The following is a 15,489-nucleotide window of genomic DNA, read 5'->3' on the forward strand; positions in this document are numbered from 1 at the left end:
ATTTAACCCTGAGAAGTGTGAGGTGATGCATTTTGGGAGGACTGACAAGGTAAGGAAATATACAATGGATGGTAAGACCCTAGGAAGTACAGAGGGTCAGAGGGACCTTGGTATACTTGCCCATAGATCACTGAAGGCAACAGCACAGGTAGATAAGATGGTTAGAAAGGCATATGGGATACTTGCCTTTATTAGCCAAAGCATAGAATATAAGAGCAGGGAGGTTATGATGGAGCTGTGTAAAATGTTAGTTAGGCCACAGCTGGAGTACTGTGTACAGTTCTGGGCACCACACTATAGGAAAGATGTGATTGCACTGGAGAGGGTGCAAAGGAGATTCACCAGGATGTTGCCTGGGCTGGAGCATTTCAGCTATGAAGAGAGAGATAGGCGAGAGTTGTTTACCTTAGAGCAGAGAAGGCTGAGGGGGGACATGATTGAGGTATAAAACATTATGAGGGGCACTGATAGGTTAGATAGGAAGAAACTTTTTCCCTTAGCGGAGGGGTCAATAACCAGGGAGCATAGATTTAAGGTAAGGGGCAGGAGGTTTAGAGGGGATTTGAGGAAAATTTTTTTCACTGAGAGGGTGGTTGGAATCTGGAACGCACTGCCTGAAGAGGTGTTAGAGGCAGGAACCCTCGCAACATTTAAGTTGTATTTAGATGAGCACTTGAAACGCCACAGCATACAAGGCTATGGGCCAAATGCTGGAAAATGGGCGGCACAGACACGATGGGCCGAAGGGCATGTTCCTATGCTGTATAACTCTATCTATCATGGCTGATCTGTCCCAGGCCTCAACTCTGCTTTCGGGCCAAGATTTCAAAAATCTATCTCCTCCTCCTTAAATACATTTGGTGACCTAGCTTCCACAACTCTCTGAGGTAGAGAATTCCAGAGATTCACCACCCTCTGAGAGAAGAAATTCCTTTGCATCTCAGTTTTAAATGTGTGCCCCCTTATTCTGTAACTATGTCCCCTCGTTCGAGATTCCCCCATCAGTGGAAACATATTCTCAACATCTACCCTGTCAAGCCCCCTTAAAATCTTATATGTTTCAATAAGATCACCTCTTATTCTTCTAAACGCCAATGAATAAAGGCCTAACCTGTTTACCCTTTCTTAATAAGACAATCCCTTCATCCCAGGAATCAACCGAGTGAACCTTTTCTGAACGGCCTCCAATGCTAGTATATCCTTCCTTAAATACGGGGACCAAAACTGTATGTCGTACTCCAGATGTGGCCTCACCAACACCCTGTACAGTTGTAACAAGACTTCCCTATTTTTAAACTCTAACCCCCTGGCAATAAAGGCCAAAATTCCATTTGCCTTCTTAATTACTTGCTGCACCTACATGCTAACTTTTTGTGTTTCATGTACAAGAACACCCAGATCCCTCTGTACTGCAGTATTTTGTAGTCTTTCTCTAGCTAAATAATAACCTGCCTTTTTATTCTTCCTACCAAAGTGGATGACCTCACACTTTCCCACATTGAACACCAGCTGCCAAGTTTTTGCCCACTCACTTCACCTATCTATATCCCTTTGCAGATTCTTTGTGTCCTCATCACAACATGCCTTCCCACCTATTTTTGTATCGTCAGCAAATTTGGATACTACACTCTGTCCCTTCCTCCAAGTCATTAATATAGATCGTGAATAGTTGAGGCCCTAGGACTGATCCTTGTGGCACCCAACTAGTTACAGCTTTCCAACCTGAAAAAGACCCACTGATCCTGACTCTCTTCCTTCTGTGTGTTAGCCAATCCTCAATCGACGCCAACACATTACCCCCAATGCCCCGAGCTCCTATTTTGTGCAATAAGCTTTTATGTGGCACCTTATCGAACGCCTTCTGAAAATCCAAATACACTACATCTACTGGTTCCCCTTTATCCATTCTGCTTGTTATATCCTCAAAGAACTCCGACAAATTTGCCAAACATGACTTCCCTTTTATAAAACCATGTTGACTCTGTTTGATTGCATTATGTTTTTCTAAATGTCCTGCTATTTCTTCCTTAATAATGGACTCTAACATTTTCCCAATGACAGATGTTAAGCTAACTGGTCTATAGTTTCCTGCTTTCTGTCTCCCTCCCTTCTTGAATAGGGGTGTCACATTAGTGGTTTTCCAATCCGCTGGTACCCTACCGGAATCCAGTGAGTTTTGGTATATTATGACCAATGCCTCCACTATCTCTGCAGCCACTTCTTTTAAAACCCTTGGATGCAGACCATCAGGTCCTGGCAACTTGTCTTTAGTCCCAACAGTTTGTCCAGCACTTTTTCCCTCGTGATAGAGATTGTTACAAGTTCCTCCCTCCCATTTACATCTTGCTCATCTATTATTGTTGGAATGTTTATAGTGGCCTCCACCGTGAAGACCGATGCAAAATATTGGTTTAAACTATCTGCCATTTCCCTATTCCCCGTTATTAATTCCCCAGTCTCATCCTCTAAGGGTCCCACACTTACTTGAGCTACTCTCTTCCTTTTTATATACCCATAGAAGCTGTTAACTGTTTTTATATTTCTTGCCAATTTACTCTCATAATCAATTTTCTCCCTCTTTATTAGCTTTTTAGTCATCTGCTGCTGGTTTGTAAAATATTCCCAATTCTCTGGCCTACCACTAGCTTTCGCCGCTTAGTACGCCTTTGTTTTTGATTTGATACTCTCCTTAACTTTCTTCGTTATCCACGGGTGGTTCATCGTTCTCATCGAGTCCTTCCTTCTGACCGGAATAAATCTTTGCTGAGTGTTATGAAATATCTGCTTAAAAGTCCGCCATTGCTCATCCACTGACTTCCCCTGTAGTCTATTTTCCCAGCCCGCTTTAGACAACTCTTTCTTCATACCTCTGTAATTGCCCTTGTTTAAGCTGAAGACACTGATTTGAGACCAGAGTTGCTCACCCTCAAACTGAATTTGAAATTCTACCATCTTATGATTGCTTCCCCCAGAGGATCCTTAACTACAAGATCTCTTATTAATCCTATTAATTGCGGCCATATGAGGGACCCGGCATCGGGGTGGAGAACCGCTGAGGGCCACCCCTGCCCTTGCTGCCGAATCCCTACCCCCCACCCCCCCTCAATTCCCTCCCCTGCTAGACCCCTCCTGCCCTGATCTACCTGAGGCCTGGCTCCAGCGATGCTCCTTGGACTCCAATACGGTCACCTCCATCAGCAGCTAACGCATCCACAGTGGTAATACAGCTGCTCGCCTCTGATTGACTGGCAGGTCTCCAAGGGCGGGACCTCTGGCAACGGGGTCCTAGATCCGATGGAAGGCCTGCCGCTGTCCACTTAAGTGGCTGGTTGGCACTAAATTGGGCATGCCTTCCGGAAAAGAGGCGAGGTGGGGATCTCGGCTTCCATTTCCCCAAATGTCAAGACCCCCGCCGACAGGATAAAATTCCTCCCATCCTCTCAGCAGCCACCCTGTCAAGTCCCCTCAGCATTTAATATGTTCACTTCTCATTCTTCTAAATTCCAATGGATACAGGCCAAACCTGGCCAACGTTTCCTCATAAGATAACCCCTTCATCCCAGGAATCAGTTGAGTGAACCTTCTCTGAACTACTTCGAATGAAAGCTTTCTTCTTTCAGACCAAAACTGTGCACAGTACTTCAGATGTGCTCTCCCCAACCCCCTGTACAACTGTGGCAAAACTTCCCTTTTATACTCAATTTCCCTTGCAATAAACGACAGCATTCCATTTGCTTTCCTAATCACTTGCTGTACCTGCACACGAACTCTTTGTGGATCATGTACCAGAATACCCAGAGCCCTCTGTACCACAGAGTCCTTCTGCAATCTGTCACCATTTAAATAATATACTACTTTTATATTCTTCCTGCCAAAGCGGACAAGTTCACATTTTCCCAAACTATACTCCATCTGCCAAATTTGTGCCCACTTGTTCAACCTATATATATCCCTTTGCAGGCTCTTTATTTCCTACTCGCAACTTGCTTTCCCACCTATCTTTGTGTCATCAGCAATTTTGGCCACAATACACTCAGTCCCTTCATCCAAGTCATTAATATAGATAGTGAATAGTAGAGGTCCCAGCACTGATCCCTGTGGCACTCCACTAGTTACAGTTTGCCAACCTGAAAATGCCCGACTCTCTGTTTCTAGTTAGTTAGCCAATCCTCTATCCATTCTAATATGTTACCCCCAACACCATAAGCTCTTATCATGTACAGTTACCTTTTATGTGGCACTTTATCAAATGCCTTTAGTAAATCCAAATACAGTACATCTACTGGTTTCCCTTTATCCACTCTGCTTGTTACATCCTCAAAGAGCTCCAATATACTTATCAAACACGATTTTCCTTTCACAAAACCATGTCGGCTCTGCTTGATTGTACTACGATTTTCTAAATGTCCCACTACTATTATAATAATGGATTCCAGCATTTTCCCAATGACAGATGTTAGGCTAACTGGCCTATTGTTTCCTGCTTTCTGTCTCCCTCCTTTTTTGAATAGAGGTGTTGAATTTGCAATTTTCCAATCTGCTGGGACCTTTCCAAAATCTAAGGAACTTTGCAAGATGACAACCAATGCACCCACTATCTCTGCAGCTACTTCTTTTAAGGCATGAGGATGTAGGCCATCAGGTCAAGGGAACTTTTCAGCCTTTAGTGAGTCAGACAGTCAGAGTCATACAGTCATTTACTGCATAGAAGGAGGGCAGTCAGCCCATCAAGTCCATGCAGGCTCTCCGCAGAGCAATCCAGTCAGTCCTAATCCTACATTTGATTCCTGTAGCCCCGCAAGTTTATTTCCCTCAAGTGCCCAACCAATTTCCTTTTGAAATTATTGATCGTCTCTGCTGCCACCACTCTCGTCGGCAGTGAGTTCCAGGTCATTATCACTCGCTGTGTAAAAAAGTTCTTCCTCACATTCTCCTGCATCGCTTGCCCAAAATCTTCAATCTGTGCCCCCTAGTCCTTGTACCATCAGTTAGTGGGAACAGTTTTTCCTTGTCTAACTTATCTAAGTCTGTTATAATCTTGTACACCTATATCAAATCTCCCCTCTGTCTCCTTTGCTCCAGGGAGAACAACCCCAGATTTTCCAACTTTGTAACTAAAATCCCCCATCTCTGGAACCATTCTGGTAAATCTCTTCTGCATCCTCTCAAGGACCCTCACATTGTTCCTAGTGCTGTGACCAGAACTGGACGCAATAAAGGTTCAGCATAACTTCGCTGCTTTTGTACTCTATGCCTCTATTTATGAAGCCCAAGATCCCTATGTTTTGCTAACCACTCTCTCAATATGGCCTGCTACTTTCAAAGATCAATGCACATGCACCCCCAGGTCCCTCTGTTCCTGCACACTCTTTAGAACTGTGTCATTAAGTTTATATTGGCTCACCCTAACCCTTCTGCCAAAATGCATCACCTCATACTTGTCTGTATTAAATTCCATCTGCCACTTGTCTGCCCATTCTGCTAGCCTACCTATTTCCTGTTGCAGACGGTTCATATCATCCTCACTGTTTACCACTCCTCCAAGTTTGGTATCATTGGCAATTTTGAAATTCTACTCTGTACTCCAAGATCCAAGTCATTTATATATAGCAAAAATAAAAGTGGTCCTGACCCTTGGGGAAAACTACTGTCTACCTTCCTCCAATCTGAAAAACAACCATTTACCACGACTTTGTTTTCTGTTCTGAAGCCAAATTTTTTATCCAAATGGACACTGACCCCCGTATTCCATGAGCCTCAATTTTGTTTACCAGTCTTTTATGTGGTACTTTATCAAACGCTTTCTGAAAATCCATATTGATAACATCCACCACATTCTCTTCATCAACCTTCTCTGATACTTCATCAAAAAATTCAATTAGAATAGTCAAGCATGATCTGCCTTTTACAAATCCGTGCTGGCACACCTGAATTAACTCTCTGTTTCTACTGATATTTTGTCAGATTCCTCTTCCTTAGTAAACACTGATGCAAAGTACTCATTCTAGCCTTGCCCTGCACCTTTAAGCATATATTACTGCACTTGAAACGCCATAGCATACAAGGCTACGGACCAGGTGCTGGAAAATAGGATTAGAATAGATAAGTGCTTGATGGCTGGCACGGACACGATGGGCCGAAGGGCCTGTTTCTGTGCTGTATAACTCTATGACTACCCCCTTTGTCCCTAATCGGCCCCACTCCACCTCTTACTACCCGCTTAGTATTTACATGCTTAATCGACACCTCTGCTGCTGGTCTTAATATCCACCACCAACCAACAGTAGTATATACTACCTTTAGGGTGCACTGCAGCAAACTACCAAACTTCAACAACACCTCCTACCCCTGCGACCTCTACCATTGAAAAGGACAAGAGTAGCATCAGCCTCAGGTTACCATTCAAGTTACATGCATCTGATTTACAAATGTACTGTTGTTCCTTCAGTTGTGGGAGCACCATCACCACAAGGAGTGCATCAGTTATCAGGGGTACATGATGGACAACAATCACAACCTCGTCAGTGTTGCGCACATCTGACACCATGCTCAGCCAAGTTAGCTCAGTTGGTAGTACTCTCACCTCGAGTCAGAAGGTTGTGGGCTCTGTTCCACTCTGGAGACTTGAGTACAAAAATCTAGGCTGACCCTCCAGTGCAGTACTGAAGGAGTGTTGCATTGTCGCAAGTGCTGTCTTTCGAATGGGATGTTAAACTCAGGCGCCATCTGCTCTCTCAGGTGGATGTAAAAGATCCCTTGGATCTATTACCATAAAAAGCAGGAGCATTCTTCCCAGTGTCCTGACCAATAGTTATCCCTCAATCAACATCACAGAAACAGATTATCTGGCACTATTTGTGGGAGCTTGCCAGATTTCTTACATTACAACAGTGACTACACTTCAAAAGTACTTTACTGACTATAAAATGCTTTGGGATGTCGTGAAGTTCATGAAAGGTGCTATATAAATGCCAGTTTTTCTTTTATCAAAAAATCCACCATTTGGTTTATCTGCTATTGAACAAATGCATATAAAACAACGTTGCCAAACTGGTGATTCTATTGTTACTTCTTCTGAGTAATCATAAAGCTCAGCAGATGGTTTTGCTTACCTGACTCTTTCCTGTCCCAGCATTTCCAACCACAAAAACTGAATGACGGACAGCCAATAACTCCTCCAGCTGAACCACCTAGGATAAAGACAACATTGACAACAATGATTATGTAAACTGAAGGAACTGGTTAGAAGAATACACTGGTATTTTTTATTTTTGAAAAATTCCAGTTATATCTAGCTATATAATTAAGCTTTTGAGTTTCTATGCCTGCAATATTATAATACTTTAGAAAGCCTGTACGTGCAGCCATATGCTAACTTTAATCCTGTTTTCACCTGAAATTGTAGCTCTTTATTCTATCTCTTACTGCCAATCTTACTCACACCAGTTGGCAATTGCAGGAAGTAGAAAAATTTACACTGTAAAGTAAGAAAGGTTAGATTTCAGCCAACTGTTGGGGCAGAGTAAAAAGATGTTGGTAGAAAAATTCAACTTTGACAAGGGTGCAAAATTAGCATTAACATATTGGCCACCCATAATACAAGCTGTTTAATTTTCTTTTGGTGTGTAACGGTCGCATGATCTGCTACTGTCCAAAATTGAATTTCACCCTTCGTTACTCTGTATCTAACTGAGCTGTATCTGGCCTGGGCAAGCCCTGGGTGCAGGATACTGACTTTGGATGATAGAAATTGGAAAGGTTCTTCTCAGCAATGACATACTTATGAATCACAGAACTGTTACAGCACAGAAGGCGGCCATTCGGCCCATCGAGCATGGGCACATCGATTTACTTAGAACTGTATAGATAAAAAAAGGTAACACTTTTTTTGTAACATTCTGCAAAAGAGTTAACATAGGAACAAATAGCCACTTACTGCTTTCTTACTCTTTGCAATCATTTCTCTTGCATACAATTAAAACAATGCCTGATTTTTAGGTAGAAATGCATCTCCTATTCATTAGTATTCAAATATTAATCTGCGAAGGCACAACAGGAAAACTGTGACTTGCCACACAGATTTAACATGCACAACTCAACAACCAACTTGTGTAACTTTTCTAATCCAACCAAAGAAAAAAAATCAGATGTTACTTCTACTGATAAAAGAGAAAAAGTGCTTTTATTAAGATGAAAGACTTCACACCTTAAGGATAAAGTTTTCTTCATGCTGTAGGCTGAGTTCCAGAGTGGACTGCCTAACCACCTGTTCAAATTCCTGGTCTCGCTTTCTCGGAACATCCAGGGCAGGAAATAGATCACCAATAAGACCCAAAAAAATGGGAGCATCATCTGTCACAATCTTTGGCAAATTGAAATCCCTTAAAGCACGCATTAATACCTTGGAAAAGAAATAACTTGTTACAAAATAATTATATCATTTTGATCATAGGTTTGCAGTAATATAAGAAAAAGACACAAATTTTCTGTTGGAGTTATGCTGGAGAGTTGGGTTAACTCCAATCAAATGTGGCAGAAATTTATTCCCAAGGCACTCCATCAGTTCTGTACTTGTTCTTGCCACTTCCAAGATTTCTTATTGCAAAGACCAGAAGAGAGAGGGAATGTCACCTAAATATTGCTAGATCTGTTACTATACAAATGATGGAAAGAAGTCATACATTGCAATTTATGTCATCACAATGCTTCACATTGCCATGGGTGGCGCAGACAGCATTTATATATTAGCGGGTCAAAAATCCCAATAGAATCAATTGAGCCATGGCAGCGTGTGATAAAAACCATTTTTAATCATTCTAACCAGCCCAGAAGGTTCTTGACACTCTACATTACATGGTCAATATCTGTCACCTCTCCTGGACCACAGGCTCTCCTTGGCTCTGGACCTTGGACAGCTGTTTCTCTCGGTCTGGCTGTCCCTGGGCCCAGGGTCTTGAGTCAGGCCTGCGCCGCGCTGCTCTGCCCCGAGAAAACAAATAACGTATAGCTAAGACATAGGCTCATAAAGGACAAGCGACAGATTTACAACGTAAAAAGAGGCAACAAGTCCAGAACAAGAAGAGTAAACAAGACATGCGTGGCTTTTTCAGCGCTGTCTAGACCGTCTATGGCCCAAATACTCTTAAGGCCCACCATGCGGAGAGCCAAGAATGAAAGAGAGCTCATCAAGGTCAGAGAAACAGTCAGCACCTGCTGGAGGGAACATTTCAAAAGGCTCCTCACTGAGACTCTGTCCTTGACCCCAGTGTCTTTGACTCCATCCCTCAGTACACTACTCGACTAAGTCTCTCTGCTACCCTGGCCCGGAACAAAGTTGAAAAAGCCATTCATCAGCCGGGAAACAAGGCCTCCGGAACAGATGGAGTCCCTGCCAAAATCCTAAAAAGCGGCTCAGATATATTCTTGGCGCGATTCACAACTTCATATCCCTCACCTGGGAAGAGCAGCGCATGCCAAAGGATCTCAGGGACGCTGTCATCATGACCATTTTCAAGAAAGGAGACAAATTAAACTGCAGTAATTACAGGGGAATCTCCTTGTTGTCTGCCACGGAAGTTCATTGCAAGGATCCTCTTCAACCGTATCCTCCCAGTGGATGAAGAGTTTCTCCCAGTCATAATGTGGATTTCGCCCACTGAGAGGCACTACAGATACGATGTTCACGGCACAGAAAATCCAGGAAAAATACAGGGAGCAGCACTAATGATTGTACATGGCCTTTTTTGATCTCGTGAAAGCCTTTGACTCCGTCAATCGTAAGGCATTATGGAGAGTCCGCTTCAAATTTGACTGCCCTCAGAAATTTGGTACTACCCTTCGCTTACTACATGATGACATGGAAATCACGATCTTTATCAATGGGACCACCACAGATTCTATCTCAGTGAACACTAGGGTCAAACAAGGCTGCGTCATCACGCCAACTCTGTTCTCCATCTTTCTTGCTGCAATTCTACATCTCACCTCCAGCAAGCTCCCCACAGGGATGGAGAAAATTAACAGGACAGATGGGAAATTACTCAACTTTCATTGCCTCAACTCTAAAACCAAGGTCACTCCAACCATGGGTTAGCAGGATAGGCATGCAAATGGCAGATGGACTTTAATACAGAGAAGTGTGAGGTGATGCATTTTGACAGAAGGGATAGGGAGAGGCAATACAGACTTAATGGCACAGTTCTAAAGAGTGTGCAGGGACAGAGGGACCTTGAGGTGCATTTGCACAAATCCCTGATTGTGGCAGGACAAATTTAGAGAGTAGTTAGCGAAGCATATCATATCTTGGGCTTCATAAATAGAGCTATTGAGTACAAAAGCAGGGAAGTTATGCTGAATCTTTATAAAGCTCTGGTTAGGCCCCAACTAGAGTACTGCATCCAGTTCTGGTCACCACACTTTAGGAAGGGTGTGAGGATCCTTGAGAGGGTGTAGAAAAGATGTACAAGAATGGTTCCAGGGATGAGGTATTTTAGCTACAAGGTTAGGTTGGAGAAACTGGGGTTGTTCTCCTTGGAGCAAAGGAGATTGAGGGGAGATTTAATAGAAGTGTACATGATTATGACAGGTTTAGATAAGGTAAACAAATAAGAATTGTTTCCATTAGCTGATGCTACAAGGATGAGGGGATACAGATTTAAGGCTTTGGGCAAGAGATACAGGGGGATGTGCAGAAGAATGTTTTATGCAGCGAGTGGTAATGATCTGGAACTCACTGCCCACAAGGGTGATGGATACGGAGATGATGAATGATTTCAAAAGGAAATTGGATGGGCACTTGAGGGAAATAAATTTGCAGGGCTATGGAGCTAGACAGGGGCAATGGGACTGACTGTTCTGCTCTGCAGAGAGCTGGCATGGATTTGATAGGCCGAATGCCCTCCTTTTGTGCTGTAATGACGCGACAAACTGGAAAACCAAGGTGCTCTTCCAACCTATTCCAATAGCGCAACATCACCACCACCCGTTCCCCCCACCCCCACCCCTGGATCAATCAAGATCGATGCCGAAACCACTTTCCATATCTTGAGAGTCTCCTCTCAACCAAAATCCATCACCATCGTCAAGTTGCCAGCTCAGCCTTCAGCCAACTGAGGAAAAAAGCGTATTCGAGGACCAGGACCTCAAACCCAGGACTAAGGTCATGGTTTATCGGGCAGCAGTGATCCCTGTGCTCCTATATGCTTCGGAGACTTGGACAATCTCCAGCAAGCATCTCAAGGCATTAAAGAAATAGCACCAACGCTGTCTGTGCAGAATCGTTCATATTTGGTGGCAGGATAGGTGGTCAAATGTCAGCATCCTCTCCCAAGCTAACATTCCCAGCATCGAAGCGCTAATCACCCAAAGCAGCTTTGCTGGGTGGGACACATCGTTTGCATGCCTGACAGCAGTCTCTTGAAATAACTGCGCTACTATGTATTTCGTCGTGGCAAGAGACTCCCAAGAGGACACAGGAAGCGATTTATGGAATCCCTGGCCAACGACTGCCCAAAATGGAGAAGGAACATTCGGGAAGACACAAGGCACCTCAAGAAATTTCAACAGGAACACATGGAGGCTAAGTCCAGGCAGTGGAAGGAGCACACAGCCTCCCCAATTAACTCATTTACCTGTCCCTTCAAACACCACCTGCCTCAAAATAAAAGCAAGATACTGCAGATGCTGGAAACTGAAATAAAACCAAAAAAGTGCTGGAAATACTCAGCAGGTCTGGCAGCATCTGTGGAGAGAGAAGCAAAATTAACGTTTCAGGTCAGTGACCTTTCATCATCACCTGCCTCACATTCAGCAGAGTCTGTGGATCAGGCATTGGACACATTAGCCATATTAAACCACACAAAATCAGAGTACAAGCAAGTAATTGTTGATCCTGAGGGACTGTTTAAGAAGACGTTGCCTCTCCTGTGGGGGCCAGGGAGCCCAACAAAATTATTTAGGTGACCCATAGTCTGAATCAGCCAGGGTCAGGGCCATAAACTTACAACAGACATTAGTCCTGCCCTACTGCGGTTCTACTGGTGTAACAACGGAGCAGACAATCCAGGCTACATTTTTTAAATAATCATGCTCGTTTGAAAAATAAAATACAAATTAGTGTTGGAGCAACTTTCTTTCAGGATGTTTACTTAGCCAGGTATTTTCAGGTTCATTTACGTGGCAGCAGCATTTCCTAGTTTTGGGTACAACCACATCTATCTGTGGAATGTGAATTTCAATTAATGAGGAAAATTACCTTTAAAACCTCTAGCCAATTGAACAGTGGATACAAGGTAGGAGTGCAGTAAAGGTAAATTACAAATTTCAAGTCTAGAAGTAAAAATAGGCAGAGTTAAATTAGGTAGGACAGAGTCTATCAGTTAGATTAAGAATACAATTAAATTCTAAATAAACATAGGGTAGGGAAAGAATAGTAGAAAAATAGGAGGGAAAGGGACAATGAGGTAAGTATATGTAAAGTGTTTACTTTTTTACATAGGATTCTGGCTGGAATTTTATGTTGGGCAGGAGGCCCCGTCCACTGGCCAAAAAGTCGGGGGCGAGCCTGCCTTTGCCAGGCCTGGAAGCCACGCTATGATTTTACGTGGCCCAGGCCCTGGGCGGGATTTCCACCCCTCTGAAGCAGGAAGTCCCGCCTCCAAAAGCTGCCAGCCTGCTGATTGGCCGGCAGCTCTCAGTCCCAGCAGCACCACTGCACCCAGCCAGAACAGCCAAGAGGAACTGCGGCCCCAGAATGAAGGTAAGTGTGTGGGGCTCACCGGGGACAATCGTCCGGGCCCCAGCGAAGCAAGGGGGTTTGACTAGGGGGTGGGGGAGGATTGTAGTGCAGTGGGGGCAGCTTGTGACGTGTGGGGGCCCTCCTTGGGGCACAGGGTGCATGATCAGGAGGGCCACCCCAGCCCGCAAGGAGGCTGTCAGGTTTTACTGAGTTGTTTCCTGAGTTCTTGAGCTGCTTGCCCGAGGGAGGAGGCCCTTAAGTGGCAGTTAATTGGCCACTTAAGGGCCTTAATTAGCTAGGGACGGGCGGACCGCCTCTCGGTGCCACCGCCACTCGTTAAATTGCAGCTGGGGCGGGAAGGCAACGGGAACGGCACCCCCCACCTCCGCTTCCAGCCTGCTCCTGTGAGGGGTGTAAAATTCCATCCTCTGTTTTAGATTAAATATTTAATAGCTTTGGGTTATTATTAGATCAATAAAGATATCTTTTATGTTTGAATAGTTTTACGACAAAATTGTTTGTTTCAGAATCACAGCACAAGCTATAAATGAATAAAACCTGTCAGGCCCAAAAGACTGCAATTTTTCTGAACTTGTTCGCTACTTAGGGTTAAAAATAGTCCAAATCTGAGGCAGACAGCATGATTTATTAATTTTTGAATTACCTGATCTTCTGGTCTATTCTTGTCTCCTCTCTTCAGGGAACCAGCAACAACTAAAACAGATTTCACTGCACGAAGACCCCAGTCATAATGGTCCTTAATAAGAAACAAAATGATGTTGTGAGCAACAAATCGTCTTTTCTCTTTGTGGTTATGTATTTACAACATTTGCTGTAGCAAAAAAATTCTATGACTTTAAAGTAAAAAGTAGCAAAGCTTGCTTTGTGACCAGCTGAGAAGCATGACTCATCATGCCAGTCTTTCCTCCCTCTGAGACTGTGACACACAGTACTTCCTTTAATGACCTACTTGAGAGTCCAAGGAATTTACATTGGCAAAGCTAGGTGAGTCCCATATTTAACCTAGTGAACTTGCAGTTAGAGGGCAAGAACTGAAGCATTCACGTTTGAAGATATAAGAAGTTATACATGAATAACTATGAACTTTTTATCCCCCACTGGAAATCACCTCACTTTTGCTCAGCAACTCACCCTGAATGAAATTTGGTCCTCACAATATGGGTAAATCATCCCTCAACACTTTACGAGGGCACAGGAAAAGGAAACAATAGCTTCCTATGTATATTGCATCACTGAACTTGCCATCACAACAATTTGATTTTAAAAATGCGCACTGAATATGAGTTTAATATCACATGTATTCTAAAATTCACTCTTCTCTGAAAATTCAAAAAGGAATTTCCTAGGGGAGACAACACTGTTCTATAACTCAAGTTACAACAACAATGTAGTCTTACTAGATTATTTTATGTGTTTTTCCACACCATTGCCAATTCATGTTTTCTACAATTCATGCAGTTTTTTTCTACTGATGATCAGTTTATACCTTAAATACCAAAGCATACAGGGACATGGCAAATAACACTGCTAGACTGAGGCCTTCTATTGTTTGAATTCTAGCTTTAAATGCTTGCTGACAAGACTGACATTTTAGTTCTATATAATTATCAGTGTGGTGGGCGGTTAGTAATAATGGAAATCTTTTCCCTTTTTGGAATTTTTAATCTTCATCTAATTTCCTGTTTATAATACATGACATCATGAGTACCGACAGCTTCACTGTGGGCAATGAAAGCTTGCAGTTGCCATGACATTTTCTCAGTTGCTTTCATTACTCTGGGCGCTGTTATATAGAAAACAAATATGTGACAATCTCTGGTCACGCACTTACTTGAACTGTTTCGTTTTAAACAAATCAATTGTTTCAAAACACGATACTGTCTCAGTTGACCTTTAAAATATCTTGATCTAATGCACAATAGCTGTTGACAGCATATTCCACTATTAATGCATACAGACCTGGGCCAGAAATTTCCTCAGAAATGCTCCCACGCCACCACTGTAATTTCACTGGAAGTGCAGTGGAAACCCCTTTTATGGGATTTCTGTCGCACTTCTGGTGGTGGAGCAGAAGAAATCGAAGAAAATTCTTCGCCTAAAGTTAGCATCAAAAGTGTTCGGTTTAACATTAAAATGCAGTATTACAAGTGCAAACATTTAAAGAGTAACTTTTTGACTTTGCAATGCCTGCAGGATGGCTCAACATCTGGAACACATGACGGAAATTCTGGTGTTGCACATGATTTTCTGACATTTATGCCAGTTTAAAATTGGAAAATTACCCCTTACAGGTAAAATTAACACTTAAAGTAATTAACTTTAAATATTTCTGTCAGCAAACAATGATCATGGAGAACTGCAACAGCCAAAGAAATTAAAGAAAAAACCTGTTTCGAAAGCAGCTCTTTACAAAGAGCATACAAAGTGATGAATTTCCTCGCCAGCAATTTGGCATCTAAAAACCCTTCAGCAACCAGCATAATCTCGCAAATAAGTTCAATATCAGGGACAACCATAGCGCAAGGCCTAAAAAAGAAGCAAGATACATTAGGCAAATTTCATTGCATTCCATTGTATACACGTTGTGAAAGCTCAACTATAATTATGGAATCTGTACAAATATTACACACATATCATGCACAATCTCAGTAAGCCAGTTATATTGGAGTTATTTACACAGCTCTGCATACATATTTTATGCTATGCACTGTATTCCAATGCAGAAACAACAC

General features: G+C 42.9%; 1 protein-coding gene across 1 annotated transcript in view; it reads right to left on the reverse strand.

The window, feature by feature from the left end:
• LOC137345649 (dynein axonemal heavy chain 11-like) overlaps positions 1–15,489 on the reverse strand; it is a 622,812-nt gene that overhangs the window by 323,934 nt on the left and 283,389 nt on the right. Inside the window, exons 34-37 of the mRNA XM_068008891.1 lie at positions 15,145–15,283; positions 13,401–13,493; positions 8,207–8,401; positions 7,113–7,190 (exon numbers count right to left, since the gene is read on the reverse strand). Coding sequence (XP_067864992.1) covers positions 7,113–7,190; positions 8,207–8,401; positions 13,401–13,493; positions 15,145–15,283 — 505 coding nt within the window. The remainder of the gene's footprint in view (positions 1–7,112; positions 7,191–8,206; positions 8,402–13,400; positions 13,494–15,144; positions 15,284–15,489) is intronic.

This window comes from Heterodontus francisci, chromosome 2 (assembly GCF_036365525.1).
Source record: "Heterodontus francisci isolate sHetFra1 chromosome 2, sHetFra1.hap1, whole genome shotgun sequence".
Lineage (NCBI taxonomy): Eukaryota > Metazoa > Chordata > Chondrichthyes > Heterodontiformes > Heterodontidae > Heterodontus > Heterodontus francisci.